The sequence below is a fragment of the Ciconia boyciana genome, chromosome 13, assembly GCF_034638445.1.
Source record: "Ciconia boyciana chromosome 13, ASM3463844v1, whole genome shotgun sequence".
NCBI classification, from domain to species: domain Eukaryota; kingdom Metazoa; phylum Chordata; class Aves; order Ciconiiformes; family Ciconiidae; genus Ciconia; species Ciconia boyciana.
The window spans coordinates 19,038,279-19,063,242 of record NC_132946.1 but is presented as its reverse complement, the minus strand read 5'-3'; the positions used below and the strand labels follow the sequence as shown (position 1 = coordinate 19,063,242).

Here is a 24,964-nt window from a genome sequence, read left to right as displayed (position 1 = left end):
CAATACTGAGCCCTGGAGCCCTGAGCCACTTGTGATCAGCCACCAACTGGATTTAACTCCGTTCACCGCAACTCTTTGGGCTCGGCCATCCAGACAGTTTTTTTACCCAGCAAAGCGTACGCCTGTCAAAGCCATGAGCAGCCAGTTTCTCCAGGAGAATGCTGTGGGAAATGCTGTCAAAGGCTTTACTAAAGTCTAGGCAGACAACCTCCACAGCCTTTCCCTCATCCACTAAGCAGTCACCTTGTCAGAGAAGGAGATCAGGTTGGTCAAGCAGGACCTGCCTTTCATAAACCCACACTGACTGGGCCTGATGACCTGGTTGCCCTGTACGTGCCGCGTGATGGCACTCAGGATGATCTGCTCCATAACCTTCCTCGGCACCGAGGTCAGACTGACAGGCCTGTAGTTCCCCAGATCCTCCTTCTGGCCCTTCTTATAGATGGGCATCACATTTGCTAACTTCCAGTCAATAGGGACCTCCCTGGTTAGCCAGGACTGCTGATAAAGGATTGAAAGGGGCTTGGTGAGCACTTCTGCCAGAGAGGTGGTAGATGCCCCATCCCTGGAAACATTCAAGGTCAGGTTGGATGGGGCTCCGAGCAACTTGATCTAGTTGAAGATGTCCCTGCTCATTGCAGGGGGCTTGGACTAGGTGACCTTTAAAGGGTCCTTCCAACCCGAACCATTCTATGATTCTATGATTCTATGTAAGCAAAGATCCTTTTCTGACTCCCTACCATAAACCGTATCATTGACGAGCACCATTTCATGAATAGCATGTACCAATATGCTTCACCCTCAAAATTAGCTTAATCTACTTTAAAAACAAAAGTCCAACCATCTACACACAACAATTAAATAAAACCTACAAAATAAAATGGGCTAAAATTCCTTTCCTTGGGCAAAATCCCCATCACTTTGCTTATTTTTAAGAATTCTATCATTTCCCTTTACTATCGTTTTTAATGAAGATATCGTCCCTTCCTGAGCAGCAGGACAGAGAGTTTGGGCTCTTCCAACTGGGCTGCGTGAGCGTGCTTGATTGTACGTCTGCCAAGGCAGAGAAACGTGCAGACTTGCTCCCGTCTTGCCAGGGGACAGGCGAGTTCTGCATACAGCCCTGGTAGCTAGTTTTCAGAATTTCCCCCCTAGCAATTACAGCTTTTATCCTAATTAAAAAGATACCAGGGAAAATAAAGAAAAAAAAGAGAAAAGGACAAAACCCAACAAATCTCTTTCCTCACGTGCAATCAGCATGAATGTGTGAGGAGGTCCCTGGAGGGGCTCAGCCCTCCTGGGATCTTTATCTTCCTCCACCTGGTCTGGCCGCCGCTCAGGCTGAGCCCACACATGGCGAGGCACCACCATGCTGTCCTGGCATCCCCGCCGTGCTGTCCCAATCTGCCTCAGCAGCTGTGACTTCAGCCTGATCCCCCTTTGCAAGGGACAAGCCGCCCCAGGGGGATGTGCCACTGTTTAGTCTGAGCACTACACTCACGCTGGAGCCAGCTCTTGTTTTAAATGGCCTTGCGTCCGACGCTGTACGCAGGAATGGAAAAGCTTGTTATTCTGGGCTGCCAGTCGGCCAGGCTTTTCCAAGTGCAGGAGAGGAGTGATGTGGTTAACACAAGTCGGCCGCAGAGCCTCGATGGTTTTCCTTTCCGGGCTGGCACCCGCCTCCTCCAGCAGACCACACTGCCTGCCATCATCGCTTGCTGTCGGGACGGGCAGGCAGGTGCCAGTAGCCGTGCGTGCATGCAGGCATGCTTGTGCACACGGGTGTGCTTGTGTGTGCAGGTGTCCTTGCACAGGGGGCTGCAGGGAAGAATCGGAGAGGGGCAGCAGGGAATGAGCCCAGATCCCGGAGGCACCAGGATACCTGCTGAGGAATGGACCCCCAGCAGCATCCCGCTGGCCTCGCTGCTCAGGGACAGCGCAGAGCAGGGCCAGGACATGTCCCATGGGGACACACACAGCCTAACCCATGCCTGTGCCGCCTCCTGCAAGAGCTGGGTGGTTGATGGTGTTGGTGGCCCCCAAAGGGCACCCAGCACCTCCATGTTTCATTCACAAAGCTCCTCAAACTGGTAAAGTAGCACCTATAGAAGAAATACATATTAAAACCCAACCCATGGATGATCCTGGGCTTTTTTTTTTAACCAACCAAAGGGAAAAAGGAGGAAGGCAAAATACCATGAGTCTGACTATAAGATATAACACTGGTGTTCACCAGCACCAAATGGGAAAAACTCATTAAAGTATTTTTACGGTCAGAAGAACAATGCCATAAAATGCCACTGAGTTACACACATCCCTATTCTGCCCTCTGCATTTCCTCTCCTACAGAAAGTGAGTGGTTATTAGGGGCAGCTGGGTCCATGCCACAGACCCCGCTCTGCTCCCAACACCCTCCTCCTGGTCCCAGGCTGGGCAGCAGGAAGATGCGGAGCTGTGGGGGCACCCGTGGGACTTCTGCACAGCATGCACCGTCCCCTGATGTTTCACCATCCTAGGGGCGGATCTGTGCTGGGGGCTGGGAGATGGGGACCCACCAGGTCGCAGCTACAACCACATCTCTCCATGCTAAAGGAAAACTCCCTCTCTGGTTTTCCCTTAGGTCTTGTGAGCACGTCAGGATTTAAAACCCAGCCTGCTGGGCTCTCTTGCACCGGTGCATGAATCTGCATCTTTTTCTCTTCCCTGCATCCCCAGTTCTTCCCAGTTCAGTGAAAACCCCTTGCCACTCTGCCTGAGGCACCTTCCTGTTAGCACCTCCCCTGCTTTGCCCAGCAATGCACACGGGGATGCAAGACGCTGCTTAACAGCCCTTGAAATAACGGGGACAAGGAGAATGGGAAACGCATCCCTACAGGCAAACTGTAGTTCATCCAGACTTCCTCCCAGTCCAAAAGTCCCCTTGAAAAGGCACGATGGGGATTTACAAAGGTCCCTCTTGCAAGAAGGGGAAAAATGCAGGAGAGAAAAGCCCTTGGCGTGCCTCCCTCGTGGGCGCCTCCAGCCACCACGTCTGCCCCACGGCGGGGAAGCGCCACGGAGGTTTGAGGGACTTGAAGGGATTTGCGACGTAATAAAAACATTCCTGCCTGCAAAGCATAAAACCCCAAAAGTTTATGGGAAACCACTGTCTTCGGGATGTCTGCATATCTTCAGGCATCCTGGGAGCTGTAGTTCAAAGAAATCAAGAAAAAGCAAGCGGCCGATAATGATGGTTTCTGGATGGTGGTTGTGTGACTATTGGCTCCCACATGAAAGCCTGAATTTCTGGGATGCTGAGCCTGTTTCTGCAGCCAAGTGAGAGGAGAGCTCCTTGGTGCCTGGGGCACAAGGAACTCCAGCAACGAGGCGAGGGAGAGCAAGAGGCACTCGCCACCCTCGGGGAAGAGCAAACAGCCTCGGCTCTGACACGAGCAACCCAAAAGCCAAGCGTCAATGACTGGGAGGAGGGATGCGCTGTAGCAGGAGCCAAGCAGGATGGGCCAAAGCCATTTCCAGGACTGGGAACCTCAGTGTGATCTGTCAGAGATGTGGTCCCTGCAGGGGGCACGTCTCCAGCAAGCATCTGTCCAAGGATGGGGTGGGGGACCACAGCAAGGGACTGAGCATGGGGACGGGGTCCTCCTCCAGGCCAGGCTGCGAGAGGACCAGCAGAATGGCTTTCATCTGGTACTATGAAAATCAAAGGACACCAGTCTGGGCCCACCTATGAGCTGAAGTCTCTGTGCCTCAGTTTCCCCATTAACTCTTATTATCCACCTATCCCCCAGGGCTGCAGGGACTGGCCTTTGCTATTTGAACACCCATGGGGAACTGAGCTCCTCAGAAGCCAGCTGTCTACACCACACCATGCCCAGCATCATTAAATCACCATCAGGCCCATTTCCTCAGACCCCACAAAGGATGGCCATGCCAGCCAGGCCAGTGAAAGGCATTTTATTCCGACACAGCAGCCTCTTCATGCAAGAGAGCCATCTCCCAGCAGGAGAACCAGCAGCACTTGACATCCTCCAGATGAGGCACTGCCCATCAGCAGAGCTCCTGCACCTAAAATGCCCTTCATGCATGACCACACTGAGGGCAGCGGTGGGGGGATAGAGATGTGAGAGGGTTGCATCTCATCCTGTGATGAAGCGATGCAGAAGACGAGACACTTTCATTTCCAACCAAGGAATCCTGTGGCAAAGACCACAACCACTGGGCAAAGCCCACGCTAGAGATGTGAGCCATGGCAGGTGACCTTCTCACTACCTGCCTTTCATCGTGGGCTTGGGCTTCACACATCAGACCGTGGCTGTGCAAGGCCCTCTCCAACACTGGACAACATCTGCCCACCAATGCAAGCATGACACAGAAACACGATGACAAACCCATGACGTAAGACTTTGCACCAGCTGACTTAAAACCCCAGCGTGGTGTGCTCCGCAGTGTTGGCTGTCAGAAGCCCAAAGTCTTCAAAAGTGGTTTCAGACACTTAGAAAGCAAACAGCCAGCAATGAAACATAAACCACAGGAGGGTTTGTCCTTGGAGAAAACCTGTAGCACTGAAGAATCAAGAAGAGGTGGATTATTCACACTGGCAATAGCAGCGTGGATGCTTTCCAGGTGTCTCGTCTTCCCCCTCCATCCTCCAGCACAGAACACATTGCAGGTTGAGGCCGAAAACGCAATCTCGGTGCATGGCAAATGCTGCCTGTGGGGTGGGAACACCATGGGAGGCAGGTCCCCCAGGACACAGCACCCTTCACACCTCGCTGCAACTCCATCTGGGCTGTCACAGAGCGAGTGCTTTCCAACTTATCAGAGCAAACTGCCTTTTGATGTGACCAGCCAGCAGGTCCACAGGGCACTGCAGTCAAGAGTTGAGTTTCTGGAAGCTCTGCAGAAAGACACCTCGTTTTTGCAGAGCTGGACCCTCTGCTCTGGAGGAGAACAGCAGTTGGAGATGTTTCTGGGCCAGTTGTACTTTTCACAGACAGTGGAAAAGGTACCCTGAAACGGTCAAGGCCACAACAGGTAAGATGGGAGAACTTGTCTCCAAGATTTAGGGCATCACACTGGTGCCTCTTGCCTCTTTTTCCTTGACTGCCAAACTCACACAGCGATCTGATCTCCCCTGGAACTAAACCCCAGATTTACTGAAACCACCCAATGGACACAGCCTTTTCCCTGCTCCAAGGTGACTCAGCCCCGCTTGGTACATACCCCTTCTCCATAGGGAAGGGTCCCACCAGGCAGGTGGTCTCCTGACTCTCCCCAAACCAGCAGCAGGCTCCCTTACCTCCAGTAAATACCCGCGGATGCTTGGGACGGGGCTGTGCCACTAACGCCCACAGGTTCAGCATCTGGGATGCAATGCCCGCACTCGCTCCAGTCCCCCCAAGGCAGGAAGTTTGGAGCATGGTCTTGCAATAGTTGTCCCTGTTCGCTTCAAACCTCAGTCTAGTGTCCTCAGTCTGTTCCTCAGCACGAACAAAACCCAGTCGAGGAAGACGGTGGGGGCTTCAGGAGCAGAGCAGATGCTCAGAAACCATCACCACCTCCCATCCAACCCCAGACAAAACATGGCTCCCCAGCACGTGCCTCCAACACCTGCGGCACATGCAACAGCTCAGCCTTTGCCGTATGATCTCTTGCACCTTAGGTCTTCTCCTGCACCACTCAATCCTGTTATAAAGGTTTTTATTGCACCATGAAGCTCAGCAATGGGTATCTCCAAAGCAGAGCCTCAGGGAGGGAAGGGAGGAGGAGGAGGCTGCTGTTAGAGCCCATTTCTGAAAGGAAAAGCAACCATCTGGGTTCAGAGCATCTCTCAGCAGCTCGGAGGAACACACGCACACTGCCACGTTTTGATACAGGTTGGCTCAATGCTCCCCAGACACGTAACGTGTGCCTTCTGCAGTCATTTCACTGAGCCCTCTCTTTGAATTAACGCTGCTTTTCAGATCAGATTGAAAATGCTGACGTCCATCTATTATACCAGGAGTCGTTCCCAAAGCTAATGTCTCTTTTTCCAAACGAGCCAAAGCAGCAAAGGGTTATTAACTGGGGAGAAAATGAGGACAGGGAGGGAACGTGCTGTTCTTTGATAGGAACTGTGCTAATGAACATTATAAAAATAAAGATCAGAAAAACCTCAATGACAACTTCAACCCTAGAAAAGCTGCAGTCAGACCCCAAAGCAAAACAGCTGAGAGAAGAGAGGGAAAAGTCCACTGTGGACCCAGCACCTTGCAGCACCTGGGACCACATTCATAACTCTCACTTCCAGCACCAGGTTGCTTGATTAAAGTGGAGTCTGACATTAGGCTCATCGCAGAGGTACCCCAAGCCCCTCTGCTAATCCTGGGCATGACTTCAGCCAGCCATAACCTGATCATGATAGAAAGCACCGTTAGGTGATGGCTGATCGACGGCTTTGCAAAACACAAGCCACGAAGAGCCCCACTGCAGGCACTGGCCCCTGTCTTCTCTTTCAGCACGTCCCACCACCCATTCCTTGGGCATGTGTGACCACAGTGCCTGCTCTCCTTACTCCCTCTTGGAGCTGGTTAATCCACGGAGAGGAAGAGGAGCTGCCACACCATGACGCTCAGGCCTTGCTGCTGCAAGGGGATCTAACCCTCGTGGCCTTGCGAGTGGCTTTCAGATTTGCTTGAATCATTGGCTTTGGTTCCCTCAGCTGCTGAAGGGACTCCGCTTTTACAGGATCAGGTCCAACAAAACACTTAAGCATGTGCTCATCTCCCAGGGCAAGAGTGGCCTGTGGAGATCAATGCTTCAGAAAAATGCACTTTCCTGGATCGGGGCCACAGTGATGGAGCTACCACCAACAAAGCCATACCTGAACGGGACCTCCCAGTGCTGCCTCTCCCCAGGAAAAATAGCAAACCTATACTGAATATCAACCTATATTTTAGGTGTTTAAAAATAAGCAAACTTACCCTCCTCTACAAAATAACAGAAATCCTGGAAAAAACGGAGCACAAAATGTACCTTCACACATCCCCCACCAAGCGCCAACCCAGGGTGAGAAGAAGGAGGCTAAGTCCAAAGAGAGTCACATTTTCTAACGAACATGTTAGCACAGCCCTGGAGCTGGTGGTGACAGGTAAACTCGCTGCAGGGAGCCCTCGCACTCCCAGCGCTGTGCCGGACTCAGCAGGAGACGGGGGGCTGGACCCCAGCAGGACGGATGCTCTAAATTAGGAATGAAAACATTCCCCCCCTGCTCGGCAGAAGGGTACGCTCAAAGTGAGCCCTTGTCTGGGACAGCCAGCGGGCAAAGTGAGGCGACGATGACAGCTCTGCCAGAGTCCAAAATATACTCGCAACTTGTTTTGAGTTACTTTATGCAGGGCTTTAAAAAAACGCTTAAAAATTTCCATCCAACCTGGCTGCAGAGCTGCAGGAGGACCCTGGGTTTTGTTTCCATGCAGCCAGTACAGTGATGCTGATCCGAACTTTTTCCCTGGGTAGAGAAAAGAGAGAAATCTCGGGGAGGGCAGGGCTGAGAAAAGCAACAGCCACCCGGCATGCTTTGACAGTGATTTTGAGCGATGACCGCAAGGCATCCACACCAGTGGCTGTAGGTGGGAGCAATGCTCTCTCCCAGCACCCCGGTCTCTGCAGGGGTGGCTGCCCCAGGGCACCCGGACCCCATGGACCCATCAACCTTAGATAAACCCACTAAGGTAATTTGCTGCGCAAGCACCGCAGTGCAGCCCCCGCCGGTGTTGAAAGCTCCTGCTCGTGGCTCAAATCAACGCAGCTACATTATAAACAAACCTGTAGGAGGTAGAGAGAAAGAAAGAATCCCTCGAGGAATCTGCAAGGCACTGGAGGAGCTAAAAATAAACACTGACAACAAGTCAATCTAGAAACAGAAAGCTAAAGTCCCTAATAATAGAGGGTTGCCAGCCAGAGGAGGGAGATGCCCAGCACCCTGCGCTCTGGCTCTGCCCGCTGAGGCTCCTGCAGAGTGGGGGCACGGGGACCCCCGTGCACGTCGTTGTGGGACTGAGGGGGCATCGCTACCTCTGAAACTGTGGTGGGCTACATCCAACAGAGCCCAGCTCTCAGGCAGGGAAACGTGGCACTGAGGTTCCTTGCTGCTTTTTATCTTTGTATTTCCAAATTACCTCTCAAGATGGGCCAGCCGACTCTGAGGAACCAAGATGCTTGCGCCAAACTCCCCAATCCCTCCTCCGCTCCCTTCCAAGCTCCAGAAACAAAGCCAAATCTGTCCTTTCCAGTGCTGGTCACCATCTTTCCCACATCTCTCAGATGAGATCAGTCCGCTCTCAGGACTCATCTCTGCAGCTATCAGTGCTTGGCTCTGCGATTCGCCCCCTTCCAGGCGCCTCCAAGGATGCATGCCCCGATCCAGGCTTTCCACCCCCCTGAACACATGCCATCACAGACAGAAACCTCAGAGCGCAGGCCACGGTGATCTCACAGCTATAAGGCAACAGAAACATTCTTGGAAAGTGTATAAAAGGCTCCGGATGGCAACTCGCTCGCAATGTGAAATTCAAATGTGAATTTCAGAACTTCACAGGACCAGAAAAATCTGGCCTGGATGCGATTGCGGTAGATGAGAAGGGTGGAAGAGCCCTGGGTTTATCCACCAGGCACATAAGAGAAATCCAAGCCCGCTGGAAGGTCCCCGTGCAAGGGCAGAAACCTGCTCTTGTCCTCCACGTCCCCAAGGCCTCCAGGGGAGAATGCAACCCCAAGGGTGATCGGGAGATCCCCCATGCTTGTGCCACCCCAACCCACCACGCTGCTGGCTACAACAGGAGGGACCATCTCCGCAGCCAAGCGGAGATATGCTGCTTGCACCCATCCGTCCCTGGGGCCAATGTCCCCCGCCTGTCCCCACCCCAGCCACGGCAGCCCTAGCACAGCCCACCTTCTGGTTAGGAAGGGCAGAGCTGGAGGGACACGACGCAAGGACAGGCCACCTGGGAGCAGGGGGACGGGAGCAGGCGGGAGGAGGTAATTTGATGACTTGCACTTGCCTCCCCCGCCCCGGCGTCAGGCTCGGGTGACTAATGCTCCAGGAAGGGGATGCTGCTCTCCTGCAATGATACACGCTGCTAATCCCGCGGGTTTATCTGTCACTTCCGCGCCGGCTGCGGGAGCCAGCACCATCCTGCCCGGCTCCCCAAGCGCTCCCAGGAATCGCATGGCCTCTGGTGCCCACTGAGCTCTGCTCCCTGCCTGCCTCCGGCTTCCCTACCCCCCATCCCAGCTCCTCCTTTCTCCCCCTTTTTCAATAAAAGCTCTAGGAGGAAAAAAGGGTATCGATGGGGTGTTTGTTTAAATAAAATGAGCTGGAAATGAGTGGGAGCCTCATCAGGCAGTGCTTACGCCTCTCCTGCCTAACAGTTAATTGCCTGGGCTGGGAGGGGAGAATAAGGCTACAGCGGGGATGGGGACTCATACTCGGGGTCAACACAGACACAGGGCACCCGGCTGCGAGGGCAGGGAACGATGGAAGTGTGGGATTCCCTGGCTCGGGCAAAGCTCCCAGTGACCGCCAGCCCCCAGCTCTCCCAAGTGCCTCCCTACCCCGCTGCTCCATCTGGGGACCACCGCATCCCCCACCCCCATCGGCAAGCAGGGACCAGCAGCTCGCCCTAGCCTGCCCATTGCTTGCACATCCAGAACCTCACCTCTGTCTCTGAAGCAAGAGCCCCGGACAAGCCCGAAGGGACATGCCCAGGGACACAGAAACCAGCCCCTGGGTCCCCATGGGCAGCACCCGCCCGGGCCAGTGCTGGCTCTTTGCCCGGGAGCCCCACAGGCAGATAACCTGCCACCGGTGACAGCCTACACCGTGCAAGTGCTGGGGCATGCGGCTCGGCAATAACCCAGCTCTCCAGCTCAGGAATGTCCAAATAAATACAGAAATACATAAAAAGGCCATAAATAAGGTTGCCTGAGATGGCTGTTTGTCTCCTGCCTGGCCAGGACCCCCTCTCCCCTGTTGCTGTTTGCCTTGGCAGATGACAGCTGGGTAATTTGTTTCCATTGCAATGAAGTCCTAATTAACTGGAATAAACTTTTTACACTAAGTGTGTTTGTTTAACAAACTGGCTCTTTCAGAGCCTCACCGAGACCTGATTGATGCATTTGAGGGGAGTGGAAACATGCTGGGTGCTTGGACATTAAAGCTGCAGTGTCTGAGCAGGCCAGGGCTGAAAGGGCTCTCTCTGTGTTTGGGAAATCAAAAATGACACCTCTGATGTCTGGACTGGGACAAGAATTTCAGCGTGGCCTTTGTGTACAAATATTTAGGGTTTCACATTCGCTGTGGCTGACACCCCCTCCAGCATCCCCGCTGCTCAGACGACTAGGGTCTTGTGGCTAGGAGATCCCCCAGGACCATGCTCTGCACTGGTGGGAGGAGGTGGGATCCATCACGCTGGACTCGCTGCTGACTGTAAGCAAAGCGTGCCAGGATGCACGTGGTCCCTCCTGGTGACAGCACTGGTGGCTCCGGCCAGCCAACAAAATCCCAAAGGTGGGACTCCACAGGACACTCTCAATGAAGCAGGACCATTGTCTTCAGCAGCAGCCACACTGCCTCCTCTCCTGCTTTCAGAGATCGGCTTCATTGCTTGTGAAGCCAGTAATTTGCAGCAGCAAAACCAAGATGGTTAGAAACCACTCTGAGATGGTTAGAAACTGGCTAGAAGTCCGAGACTGGTTTCTGGTTCAAGCCAGAGCTTCCAGCAACACTCGCCAGCTGGGTGGAGGTGGGGGGACACAGAAGCTCGATAAAAGCCCAGAAGCAGAGTCCTCCTCATCCTCAGAGCTGTCCAGTCGGTCGGGAAATGGCAAAGTTGAGTGGCCGCATTGCAGAATAGGGATCCGGCACAACTGGGCTTGGCAACCTGGCCCCAACACAGGCGGTTAAGATGCCATGTGCAGGCAGAGGTGTTTACTGGAAACATCTGGGAACAAGGGAAATGTCTGGAGACAGCAGCTCTTGTGCTGCACCTTCTTCGGGAAGATTGCTGACGAGAGCTGAAGGACCCTCAGGACAAGCAATGCTAAGCCCACACATCTGCTAGACAGTGGCCTAGGATAATGGGACAAAACCTTTGATTAAAAGAAGGAGAAAAGAGGAACGCAGTGGGGAAAAGATGACCAAACCACCCCCGGCACTGGTGCCCGAAGGCAGGTGCTGAGTACCATCCTGCTGGCTCCGGCGGGACTTCCCAGGGGGTGGAAAGCAACGACACTGCACAGCTCCGCAGTAGGGCCCGGGCCATGACAAGCCCCAAGCTGGAGCTGTATTTCAGCTGTCTAATGAGATAGCTGTATGAATAATAAGCAATTCTGGAAAACAAAGCATCTCTGACATCCGAGGGGGAGAATGCATGCAGCTGAGCTTTCCCTCCTTGGGTGCTTTTTCCTTCCTACCTCATTACCGCAAAGAAAAACCTGTAGCAGCCCCTGCTTGAGCACTGTCAGCTCCAGAGGTTTTCTTGAGGCATTCAAGCTTTTTGAAAGGCTTGGCTTTTCTATTTTTAAATGTAAAAATGGGATTTTGCGGGCCCTAGGGTTCCTTTTGCCTCCTTCTCCAGACCGTTGGAGAAGGAGGCAACATGGAAAAGCACTGCACGCATTTCCGTTTACTGTGGGGCAAGAAGGTGTTTTCTTGTGGCTGGGGGTTTAGCAGATCTCCCACAGCCACTCAGTAAAATGCCCCAAAGTCTCCCCAAAGTCAACCTGCCTGTACTGTCCACAGCTTGATTCAGTCAAGTCTTTAATTAGGCATAAATACCATTATCCAGTGTTTCTTCAGTAATTATTATAGGCTCATCCTACTTTCAGTTGCATCTTCTGGATGTGTTGAAAGCCATCAGTGGCAAGACTGACGGCAGAGATCTGAGCTAGCTGCCCAGACTCCCTATGCAGTCCGTGGAGAGATGAGGCACTTCTGGAGGAGGAATTCATTTCCCCATAAATTAGATGGTGATGCTGGAGGTGGTGCCCTTCTACATGATGTCCCAAGCCTGAAGAGACAACCAAGTACCCGCACCCTCGTCCCTTCCCACTGCACGTCTCCTGGGAGTCACCACGCTACTCTGACTCCTATCTTTATTAATGCCAGAAACCTGTGGAAAAGCTCAAAGCTTTAGATCTCACCTCTGCGCACCCCGCTTTGTCAGGATGCAGTAAAGACAACTTATTTCCCTCCTCTAATGTCCTTAGACACACTGTTCCCTGAGCAAATTAGCGCTATCTACATGTCTCCCCACAGTCTGCTCAGTACAGCCCAAGTAAATCAGCGTATTCAGCCTGATTATCCCTCCCAGAGCAAAGAGCCAGAGGAGAAACACCAACGCCACAGCTCACAGAGACCTGGCTGATTGCTCTCAAGGCTAATACTGTCATTTCCACCACCAGCAGCAATTTTTGCTTCTCAGGAGCTCAGGCGGCTTGCAGAAGGGCTGCAGAGCCACCACCGACAGCACAAGCCGTGCTTCAGATGAGGTCCCTGCCGGAGCAAGGCAGGAGACAACCGTGCTGGAGACAGCGTGAAGTTGGGAAGAGCGTGGATTGGTTTGGAAGGACATCACAAATGGGCAGTCTTTCCCAGGAGACGCTGCCTGCTGGTGGGCTCAGGAACAACAAAATGCTCTTCTACAGAACAGCATCTCTGGCAGGTGAGCACAAGGCAACCTCTGGTGCTGCCGCACAGCAAAGTGATCAAATACTATCCAGGCTGGCCATGGTGAGGGTGCTCTTAGGCGAGGATAAGTTTCTGAAGAGAGTGCAGGCTGATGTAGCTGCTGATGGTTCTGTGGCCCAGCTGATGGTTCTGTGATCCAGCACCACAGGTGAAAGCACAGAGAGAAAATACCAGGACTGTGTATTTGAATAAAAAGCCAGATTAATCTGTGGTTGTTCCAGGAAAGACTATCAGAGATCTTGCTCATGCTGTGCTGATGGGCAAAGCAGCAAGCTCTTGAGATGATGCAAGGCAGCAAGGTTGAGAAAGGAGCATGAGGAATGGGAAATTTTCACTCATGAGCAGAAATGTGATGCCCTCGACACTACTAAAACCTGCTACGATGATTTATGTGCTCAGAGGTCTCTGCGTAGGAGGGGTGGCAGGGAAGGAAGAAGAGGGCACTGTATACTTACAATACATGCCATTATATTTTTTTCTTTAGAATTACAGATCTTTTAGCAATCAGTGCTTGAAGATTTACCTTCTCACCAAGGACTGGGAAGAGGTATAGCACATCATACCTGAGCCAGCACAGGACTGCAGGAGCTCAAACTTAAATATATGTTCTCAATGGATAGAAAGAAATAATGCATTATGAAGGATTTGGGTTTGTGAGTCACATGCTAGAAGACTCATGAAGCCAGCAGTAAAATACCACGTGCATTTCTAAACACTACAGTTGATAACTTTTCAATGCAGAAGTTAATGCACAGCAGGTGACAAAAGGTCGAGCAGTCACTGGCTGCCCGGAGAGGCCGCCCAGGCTGGCAGCAATCCCCATGGAGCAATGAGAAGATGGGGCAAGCACCATTGCGCACGCTCAGTACTGCAAAATGGCTATTTTCACATCCCGGGAGATGGGATAAAACTGACTGTCAAGAAAGTCTTTGAAAAAGTAGAGTGAAAAAATAAGACTTCTTTAAGAGGAGTTCACTGAATGTCTGTAAAGTCCCAATTTCATAAGAAATGAGCAACTCACTTAAAAATCCCGTTTGCCAAATGAAGGCTCAGAGTGGAAATGGGATATAGAATAAAGGGTGGTCAATACAAATGAAAAATTACAATGTGTAGGAAACTGATAAGGGAAACTGAAGAAGGGGAAAGAAGGGGAAAATGCATGGCTGGACATGCAAAATCTACTATTGGGAGCCAAAGAAATTGTAGCAATAGGACCATTTGTAAGCAGCAATAGGACCATTTGTAAGCAGAGACTGTAGGACTGCTTATAATGATGCAGAAAAAGCAAACATAGTCAACAAATATGTATTCTGTGTTTGGGGAAAAAAGGAGAGTAAAGTACTTCCTAGGAGAGATGAAGCTTTCCTAAACCATTAGTATCCTCACCTACGTCTAAGGCGGACAAACAGCACTAAACAGCCAGCACAGATAACGTGTACCCAAAGCTGGGGAGAGTTTTCTTGGCTTTGCTGCTTGTTTTGGGTTAACTTTAGGCTGCCACGTCCAGATGGTAAATGGCTCCTTCACAGCAATATTCACACCCAGTAGTGAAGATGACCTAGTTAACTACTAAATGGTCAGTCTGATGTAAGACCCAGAAGCCAGGGCTCATCTGGAATTAAATTAAGAAATAATTAAAGGATGTAAGTTATAATTAAAGTCAGTTGGCATGTCTTTGTGGATAAGAGATCTTGTCAAATGAGCCCGATGTCACTCTTTAGCGAATACAGGCTGAGCTGAAAAAGGCACCGTGTACATTACGGCTGTGCAGGCAAAGCACTAAGTGCTTCTTGACATTCTGATTTTAGAAGATAGTTCTATACAGTATCAATAAAGCACGTTAAATAGATTAAGAGCCGGCTGACAGGTCTCAAACAGAAGTTGTCAATGGGAAATCATTAGTGAGGCTCCACGGGGAGCATGCTAGTCGATATTTTCTTCGATGATCATGAAGGAAATACAAAATCCTCGCTCAAAAAAAATTAGCAGATGACAGGAAGATTGATGTAACGGTAAATATTGATGAGGAGAGAGTGAAATGTGGGTTGCTTGGTAATGCTGAGCCCATTCAAACACAGTATATGTTAATGCAGCCCAGTGCAGAATGACACACCTACAGAGAAGGATTTCAGGCCGTATTTATGAACAGGGACTGTATCCCAGACAAGAGAGAGCCTCCAGAAAGGCTCAAGGGTCACCACGGGTGACCAACCCAACACAAGGCTCTAATGTGGGGCTGTGATGAAAAGAGCTGATGCAGTTCTTGGGGGAGAGGAGAGTTACACGTATTGCACTGCTGAGACTGACACAGAAACACTCCTGCAATTAAGGTGCCCACGTTTAAAAGGGGACACTAGAAAAGCAAAGAGGCTGGAGGGATGAGTCACAAAATTGATCTGAGGGCTGGATAAAATATCCTGCTGCAAAAGATTTGAGTTATATTGAGTTTATTGACAAAAATTCTGCCACCCCCACCAAACCAGAGCGGTGCCAACCGCTCTTATCCAGCAAGACACACAGACAGCCAGGCACTGGGAGCTGAAGCCCAACAAGTTCAAATGAGTTTTGGGTCAGGATTAGATACCTCTTGAAGATGCTCAGAGGATTAGATACTTCTCAGAGGGCAGCCACAACCTCTCCAGCTCATGGAGGAGTGCGTGGGCAGCATTTACATCCCTACAGCACATGGGAGGCCAAACAGCATGATCTAATAGACCCTTTCTTACCTGAATCCCACACAAGTGAATCCCAGTGGATAACTGCAGCTCAAAGGCTAACCCCTGCCACACACCACGGTGAAGATGGGTGACTCCTCAGACAGCACAGGCCTTGGAACAATGAGGAGCTGGGGAGGCACCGAGCAGCAAAGATGGGTGCTAGCTCCTCGAAGGCGAGGTTCAGAGCTAAAAGTCCTGCTAGCTGTGAGGAGTCCCCATCAAGTCTCATGCCAGGAGCAGAGCAAGTGGGAAAGGACCTCTCACAGCTCTTGGAGAAACACCAGCAGAGAGTGCTGGCCAAGCAGCTTGGGAAACATCTTGACCCACTTCCTCCTCTTGGTACCCAGCTGTGGGACCAATTGGCTGCTGAGGGTGGAAGCGTTACCTCCCATGACAAAAGCATCTCTATGTTGACTCACTGCAGCAAACACTTTGCTATCTTGCTTAGGGGAGAACGCAGCCTTGGTTATTTTGTTAAAAAATGCCCTTCTTCCTACGCTCGATTTCCTTTCCATGATTAATGCAGAGCGTAGCAAATGCAGAAGGGCTGCAGCTGGTGTGCATAGGTGGCTTCTGTGCTGGTCTTGGCTCTGAGCTGGCAGCGTTGTCCTCCCATCCTGCGAGAGGGGAAGGCAGCCCTGGGTTCAGACCAGTGGGGCAAGCAGATGCCATTTCAACGTCTCCACCAAAGGACTGGGGACCTCCAGCAGCCAGGCACCAAGCGGCCATGCCCACTCAGCTCCCTGGTTTCAGAAGGTGAAGTACCCCATGGTGAGCAAGGGGATCTTCTCCTACCCAGAGGCACCGCAGAGGGACACAGGCTGAGGACCAGCCCCAATCCCCGTGGGGGCTCAGTGGGGACAGAAGCCCACCCAGCGCTACCAGGAAAGTGTCCCGTTCGTGGAAACATGCACCCTTCGGTTGGGACAAAAGGAAGCACGGCATAAAGACACCGAGTCCTTGTGTGGCAGTGCTGGAGATGAGGAATCAGGGCCAGGCAGGTTTTTAATTGGACTGGAACTGAAATTACAGGGGGGGAAAAAAAACCCAACCTTGCTTTAGTTTAAAGAAAGGGGCTGGGGGGACAGGAGAAAAAAGCCCTTCAAGTTTCTATGACAACCAGCACAGTAAGGGCCTACATCACAACCTCACTTAACACATTAAAAGCTGCACAGAAACAATGAAAACCAAAACTTTGCTCTGCACCAGGTCCGGGAGGGCCGTTCCCAGCCGGAGAGCGAGCATGCTGCAAGGGGATGGTCCAGTGGTCCCCTGGCCTGGGCACCCAGAGCAGGGCAGCATGGGTTCAGCCAGCCCCAACAACTTCTCCTGTCCCCTGGGCTTGACGGATAGCTGAAACCAAGTGGCTCCTTGTCCCAACCTCCCTTGGGCCAAGACGTTTAACTCTGGGTATCAAGGGTCCTGGTGCCATCCAGGACATCTCTGTCCTCATAAATCTGGATGTAGAGCACCCCACCATGGTCCTCCAGTCCCATCAGGGGTAGGGGCCCAGGGTGAGCACTCCCACACAACAAGCAATAAAAAAGAAAATTAATAAGAGTTGTATTCATTCATATTTTATAAAAACGGTGGTCTTCAGCAGGACCTATGAGGCACATAACCCGGTGCCGCTCTCCCAGGCTGCCCGAAGAGGGGGGCAGCAGCAGGACAGCAGGACCCTTAGCACGGGGCCGCACTCACTTTGCTGGGCACGGACCAGCAAAAGCTTTCCCAGCTTCAAAAGCAAATAGCGATATTAGCCTGGGCAGATAGCCCAGATGCCACAGGGTGAATCAGCGGGGCTACTGCCTCCTCGATCTCTGAGCTTCCAACCGATCTCTGCCAGCACCGCACCCCATCAAGGCTGTGTCCCGTTCCCTCCACAGCCACAGAGCTAAGAGGAGCCAGAGTCGGTGCTCCCAGCAGCACAGCAAATGTTCTTGGGGGGACAAAACTATTCCCAAGAGGCTGGAGATATAGACTATCCTCCTGCCCCATCGCAAGGCCCTTGAAGTGGCACGCTTGCACCCCTCGGGGAGCTGCCAGGGCTGGAGGGACTGCACAGCCCCAGCCTGGCACACCACAGCACCCATCACACTCCAAACAGCATCAGGACAAGGAGCAGCACCAGCCCCCCCCAGGCAGAACCCTCCTCCCCAGAGCAGCCAAGTCTCCAGAAGCCTTTCTGGGCTCATGGGAGAGACAGGGCCACCTTAGCTTCAAAGATCAGCACACCACAGGGCAGGGGAGACCTTTTGAAGGCCAGAAGGAAAGCTGCAGAACTGTTCAGAGGCTGGAGTACCAGCTGGTCTCCTTCACCTGCTGCAAACATCCAAGGCAACTCTCTGCCACGGCATGAGCTACCTCCCACCACTCATCACTCATACCCGTTTCTGCTAACCCTCCGCTCCCCTTCAGCTCTGGGCCAGCTCTGCTCTCCATCCCCAGACTGGCATTTGTTGAATCATGACATTTCTCCAAAGAACCTTTCCAGGATTCCCTTCCTTTCCCAGCACTCAGAGAGGCTTAAAGCCCCTCCACCTGCCTGGAACTCGGGCTCTGAATCCATTGGACAAATCCCAGGGGAAATATTTTTTAAGCTTGCTATAAAGTTTCAGTGGCTCGGACCCCACTGCTAGGATACCCTGACCAGCATTACAATCTTCTTTACTTAATTATGTTGTGTGTGGAGGAGTTAACTCCCTGATTCTTCACAAAACTGGCTCAGCCAGGATTCAGGGTTGGAAGCTAGGAGCCCATGCGCATGGTCCCTTCTGGAGGGCTCCGCTCCCCTTCAGCTGCCAACCTGCACCCATCCGAGGGGCACTCACCCCGCAGACCCCAGCACCTCTCTTCCACCCCCCACTGCTCTGCCATCCTGCTGCCACCAGAGATGGTGGTGACCGCACTTCATCCTTTCCTACAACTGAAGCTGGGAGAAGCATTCTCCAACCCCGTGAAGGTGGTTTGGGGGCAGTTTCTGGCAGCGTTGAGCATCCCATGGCTTCAGTACAGACAGGTGGGCTTGGCATTGCTTCCCCTACCCCACTGCTTCCCTTGCATCATCTGCACTGTCTCTTACTCCCCCCTTTCCCTGTGCATCCTCCTCCCACTGCTTGGCACTTTGCATGTAAACCTGAGCCACTTGAAGAGCATCCCAGCTGAATGACTCTCAATGACCGCAAAACAAGTCAAATGTAGCATATATGTGTGTTGTTATTATTATCATTACTATAACGATAATGTCTGAGTTAAGGAGGCAATGAAATGAACACCCAGATTAGGAACGCGTCTAGCTTATTATGATGGGCCTTAATGCTTCCAAGATATAAATACTGATTTCTAGATCCTTAAAAACACCACGGTTTTACAAGATAATGATTCAGCAATGAAACACTTTCGTCTAAGTGCTGGCACGGAAATGTTTTAGTCTAAGAGATGAAATGTTCTGCCTTAAGAGCGGGGTGACAATGAATTAGCTGCAGAGACATCTTGGCGGTAATGAAGACTGCAAGGCAAAACAAACATGAGCTGCTGCTTTATGTAAGGTGGTTTCAAAGGTTCCTTGTGTGTTTACATGTCTGAGGCTTAAGCACAGAAGGTGGGCGGCAGTCTTTAATCTGAAATGGAGACAGAGCCACGAGGTGCCTGTATAAAAGGGCTGTGGGATTCTGCTGGGGCAAGACGTGGGCTCTGAGACATCAGGTCTCTTCAGCATGGCCACATTGTCCCAAGGGACTGAACAAGCAGATCAATGGAGAGCATTTTGTGTTGCTACAGCAGTGTCTCTCTTGACACCTCAAAGCACCTGGCAAATATTAACTGCTCCCGAGTGACAACTCTCTTGACAGATGAGCGTCGCTCTCAGCAGAGGAGACAGCATGGGCAGGGAGCACAAGCAGCTCCTGCAGCAAATCAGTGACACTTTAATTAAACCCAGGTATTTCAGTCCACATTTGCTAGGGGTTTTATGATTGTTATTACTACCAAAATTTCCTTCTGGGTTAGAAGAAACTGAATTCCAGTTGGTGCCTGACACTGAAGAGCAAATATATGCCACTGGGAATTAGCAAACACACCAGCCTTTCTCGGTTCCTGTCAAGACACTTCCAACCAGGGAATTAGCAAACACACCAGCCTTTCTTGGTTCCTGTCAAGACACTTCCAACCAGCCCTGCCAGGAGTGTTATTAAGCAAAAGCGCCTGTCCCCAGAGAGCCTATTCCTGTCTCTGAGCATGGTGTCCCTGGGTCTTCAGCCAGCAGCTCCTTGCTCAGGAAACTGCCCTGACAAAGCAGTCAAGGGCCCTCTGTCAGAAATTTGGAAGGACCTCTGGAAATCCAGATATACTAACAACATTACAGCTGTATTAGCAGCTTCCAAAATCGAGCTGACAAAGGAGCAAGCAGGCCAGGGGCTGGACTCAGCCCACAAGGTGTTTCTTCCCTGGTCCCTACAAATGCTGGCCAGACCCCAGCCAGAGCGGGGCTGCAGGCAGGGTTGCAATGGGGGATGTACGTGCCCAAACTGCATCAGATGAGAATTATTAGGCTGGGATATACCATTCTGACATCTGAAGAACCTGCTTTGGAAACTCAGTGCAAGGAAGGCATCTGTACCTGTTCAAATGGGATACAGCACAAGGCTGGAGCAGCCACCGTAGGTGAGGAAACCCATGCAGATGGTGGCTCACTGCTGGACTCATGGCCATTCCTCATGTGCCAGGCTCCTCTCAGGAATTTCAGCTATGGGAGCTCTTAGCATGGCTGTTCTTCCTAAGGTGGTCTCTAGCCCATAGAGTTCTCGGATAATGTAATTTTTTTTAAGATTAACGCTTCAGCCTTCTTGACCCAACCAGCATCCTTGCATTTAATGTGGAAAGAGGGAACGTAACCTACCAGACACAGAAAAGCTAGGAGTCACAACCCCTGACATGGGCCAACTCCTGCAGGAACATCCATAAGCGCCCTCACCGAAACCCTTGGAAGTAAAAGTGCCTCCCTCAGAGAGGGCAGCAACATCATTTCAGCCCTGGTGGCTCCGTCCTGGACACCTCGGACTTCCCACAGCGGAGGTCTGCCTTCACTATGCTTTCCTGGGTGCTTGCCACACTACATTTGGAGGAACCCAGCAGGAGATCTGTACCTTAAAACCTCTTGGATGGACTGGGCAGAGTGGAAGAGCTTAGTGTAAAGGCCATCAAAGGCTGGTGGGTAAAGGCAGACACCTCTCCATACCCTTGATGAGCACGGGACTCACTGGCACCTAGGAAACACCCTACTGCTGGCTGAGACAGACCAATGGTAACTACGGGGTGAGGGAACGTAATGACAGCATTTCCATTTCTGAAGGGAAGAGGCAACAAAGGAAGGAAAGGCATCACTCAGGGTGACACAGGGAAACCCAGCTAACGGAGTACCTGGTGTCCAGGGAAGAGGAGGACACCTTGTCAGAGAAAGCTTCTGAACCCAGCAGGAACGGAGCAAGATTCACTCCCAGGACAAGCGGTGATAAAACACACTGCTCAGATTTCTGGTGTCTGTGTCCTTTTTCTTTTTCTATAACCTACATCTGCTGTGAGAGCCCAAAACCACCGACCCGAGAGCAGGGATGCTCTGACCCCGCTCCCGCAGTGCAGGGGGTTTGGTCTGCTCAGGGTGAAATGCTGCCTCTGAAGTGCAGAAAAGGAAAAGCAGAGGCACAGTCAAGTTTTCTCTGGCATGTGGGGGCTGGAGGGCCAGCCACCTGCTGCCAGACTTCTCTCAGATCACCAGCCTCGCTGCACAGATGTGTTCATGAACCACCACGGCTCAGCTCAGCTCTGGGAACCAGCTGCTTCCCATGCTCTGGCTGCTCGCTGCCGCCTTACCCAGGGCTTGGGGAACATGTCTGCCAGGGATCTTTCTCTGCTGAGGAAGACCAGCTCCAGTCCTGCCAGAGGCTGAGGGCCTCCGTAAGACGCCTGGCCCAGCCTTGCAGATGGGCTGCAGCAGCAAAAGGAGGTCTGCCGGCAACAGCAACAGTGCCGGCAGCAGCCGGTGGATCGAAGAGCCAAATCGGATGGGAGCAGTGGTACCAGGCAACATCAAGGCCACAAACTCTACCGGTCGCAACCCCAAAATAGCCACTGCAAAATGTAAATAGGATGGGCATAAAGCGAAGTCATAATATTATGATTAGTCAAGTCGCAGCTGATATCACAAGCTGCTTGGCCAAACCATGGTGGTCCCATAGCCTCATGGCACAGGGGAACCAGAGACCACCAGTAAGACACCCTGTATCTATGAGATCTTCTGCACCAGCACCCACCACTGACCCAACAGCTCTGCAACTTCAGTGAGATGGGAAGCCCATGTTCTCCCTCTTAAGGTAGAGAAACATCCCTCGTTTCTCTGATGAGATGAGCTATAAAAGCAGCACTATAATTGTTGCTACCTACCGCCAAAATCACCCTGCAGGAACACCAAAGAGTAAGAGCTCTTTACATATTTCCTCCAAATCACAAAAGCTTCAGCTGGAATAGGGACACTAGAGATGCTTCGATCTTTTTTAAGCCTGCTTGTCAAAACACACACTACATAAGCACACTGCAGTGCTACAGTAAGAAGCGCTGAAATCTTGGACGACTGTTAGTAGAGGTCACAAAAGCACAGTTATAAGTCTTTGCCAAATGTGTGTTCACTTTGTCGTTGTGTCCTCGATGACTTCATAACCTCCTGGGATATCCCTCTGATCTCCCAGAAAGCCATGCAGGATTAAACAGCCTGGGAAATGGCTCTGGCTGTATTTTCAGAAGTCTCTAGCTGCCAAGCATCTTGGAAAGCCGATGATCAGCACTGCCGCGGGGTGAGCGGACAGAGGAGCTCCCTGAAATCAGACTTTTCAGTATGGACCTAAGAGACTAGCACTGAGTTTTAAAAACATTTGGTGGCATAAAGAAAGAGGAGCCAGTGGTTAACTGAAGAACACACACGCACCCGATACTTGCGCTCCCCATCAAAGGCAGCAAGCAGGCAGCTCTGTAAGGCGCCCCATGACACAGCCTGCCATCCCCAGTGCACCTTGGACGTGCCTCCTCTGATGCCCAGAGTAACTTGGACTGAGGATGCTGCCTCAGTGCTCACTGTGTGCTCAGGCACTGCCGGGAATCAGCTCTACAGGAACGTTTTGGAAAACAGTAAAGAAAGAGCAAGTGCAGAGTATCCCAATTCTAGAGTATCCCAAAGACAGTGAGTTTTGGAGGAGAAATTTCCTCAATCCAATTCCTTCTGAATCCTCCAAAACCATGCTCCTCTGACAATCCTGCACATCAGAGCACTGTTCCACAACTCCAAAAGCACCTATGGTGTTTTTTTCAAAATAAAAAAGGCAATAACATAAAGATCTTCACTTCCCCAGACAGAGCACGAGCAACACAAGGTCCCACATGCAATGTGCTCAGCAGCACGATGCACAGCTGCTTAGTGGTCAGGGCCAGAACCGAACCTCTCAACATGGCTTTTAATAGAGTTTGCCCTTATCCAAACAGTGACAGTATCAGAGACACTCTTCCACCAAAGAGACAACCTTCTTACCTTGAAGGTGCCATGCTGCAGCGAGGCTCTGCAAATGTTGGGTGCAACAACATAAGTGGCCTGCGAGTGCCACCTCTGCTTGTATTTTAATACAGATCTCAGAGGTTGACAGCCATAAGCGCTCCGCTCTCACTCTCTTATGGACTGTCACAGCCAGCTCAGAGCCATGGCCAAGGGCATGCACTAAGTAACCAGCTGCTTATGTTAGTGGGGTGATTTGCAGATCCTTTGTTCGTGTTCATGAATATGGCGGCTCCAGAGAGCCTCTTCCTTTCCTCTCACCCCTGCAGCTCACCGTGCTTTACAAAACACAACGGATGGGATATGACAGGCATCAACGTCAAAGCACAGGCTGCGGAAGACGTACTTCAAGATCAGACTGTTGTGACACAGAACGAAACCCTTAAATTCTCCAAAGCAGCTCAGCTGTGCAAACCCGGAGCAGAGGGAGCCAGAGGTGGGAAAGGTCACCCCTGCAAGCCCCGCTCCCTGGCCGCCAGGTCCCAGCTCTGTCCCTCAGGCTCAGTCAAGCTGTCGTGATTCCTTCTGACCTGATTTAATGATTTGCATGTGCCCTGAAGCCAAAATGATTGACAGCCCTTCCACTGTTATCCTCACTTGTGTAATTGCAGCAGCTATTCTTGTACATTGAAATGTCTAATCATAGCAAGCCACAGAGCTGCTCGGTAATGTGGACCAACTGGGAATTTCCATGCAATTACTCACCACAGCTACTGGCACTTACTTTGGCTGGTAAAAGTCCTTCTTGTCCGCTGACCCCAGGCTCTGCAAGACACAAAAAAGAGATGTATTTCTTTAACCCTTTGCCAAGCAAGTATCATTGATGAAGATGTGTGGTGAGCAGGAAAAGGCATGCCTATGCTTTTTGCTGCCCAGTGGGTATATGTGGGCTGGCTGGACAGGACAGGCAGCTCAGGACCTCTAGCCACCGAACATGCCGTAGGCACAGCCCACAGCAGCCAAGGATGTAAAAATAAAGAGTCCAAGCAGAGGTGTGGGGACGCATTAGGTCTGAACCCAATGTATTCAGGCATGTCTGTCTCTCCCATCACTTGCAGAAGCATGGCACCTTGTGTCAGGAGGGGACTTGCATCCTCTCGAGCCTGCCCAGCTGGAAAGAGGATGAGGTGCAGTGCTGACAGAAGGACTGAGCCACTACTGCCTGCAGCGAGCCTCCAACCGGGCGGGGAACTGAGCCCAAGGCCCACAGCCACTCCCCGGGGACAGGACCACGCAATTCTTCTGCCAAGAAGAAGGACATTGGACCCCAAGCACGTGCAAGCCTGGGAAGCAGAGACAGCCCAATGCACACTCAGGTTCCAATGCACCGCCAACTGCGCCGACAGCACGGCCTAGTAAAAGTCTGACAGCATCCCAACCAGGGCTGCTGGAGCGCCAGGGTCCCCTGGAGACCCCAGCCACACTGAGCCTCCCTGCGGGGAGCCTGGGGGTGACAGGCATCCCACAGACCCCGCTTTGGGTGCAAGGCCGGGCGCACAGAGAGCACCCATGCACCGCTGTGCCTTGCCCTGTTGTCCAACAGGGCCATATACACCTACATACGCCCAAGTCTCTCCCCAACACGCCTTGTCCTGGAGGCACCCACGGTGGAGGCTGGCCCCCTGCCCCCTCCGAGGCCCCAGTTCATGGCACGTGCTTGCTGAGCACGGAAGGGCCCCCGCCACCGAGGGACACGGAGGGGCAGGCCGTGCCGGACATAGCAGGATGCTCACGGCGGGCGGTGCCGGGGCAGACAGACAGACAGACCCACCAAACCTGGGTGTCAGCAAAGCCGTCGCACTGCCGGAGCCCTCTCCTCCTCCTCCTCCTCCTCCTCTTGGGGACGGTCCTCACCCTTGCGCCTTGCCGGGATGGGGGACAGTGGGCAGCAGCGTGAGGTGGCCCCGCCACCCGCCCCGTCCC

General features: G+C 52.1%; 1 protein-coding gene across 7 annotated transcripts in view; it reads right to left on the bottom strand.

Annotated features, from left to right (window-relative positions):
• The window catches only part of LOC140658942 (ankyrin repeat and fibronectin type-III domain-containing protein 1-like), a 260,543-nt gene that overhangs the window by 52,567 nt on the left and 183,012 nt on the right, over positions 1-24,964 (bottom strand). For 6 of the 7 annotated variants that reach the window (XM_072878028.1, XM_072878030.1, XM_072878031.1 and 3 more), the window contains one exon: positions 23,766-23,806. In XM_072878028.1, the coding sequence (XP_072734129.1) occupies positions 23,766-23,806 (41 nt within the window). Of the gene's footprint in view, positions 1-8,159; positions 8,273-23,765; positions 23,807-24,964 lie in introns of those variants that run through there. The other variant, XM_072878035.1, reaches the window with a different exon arrangement.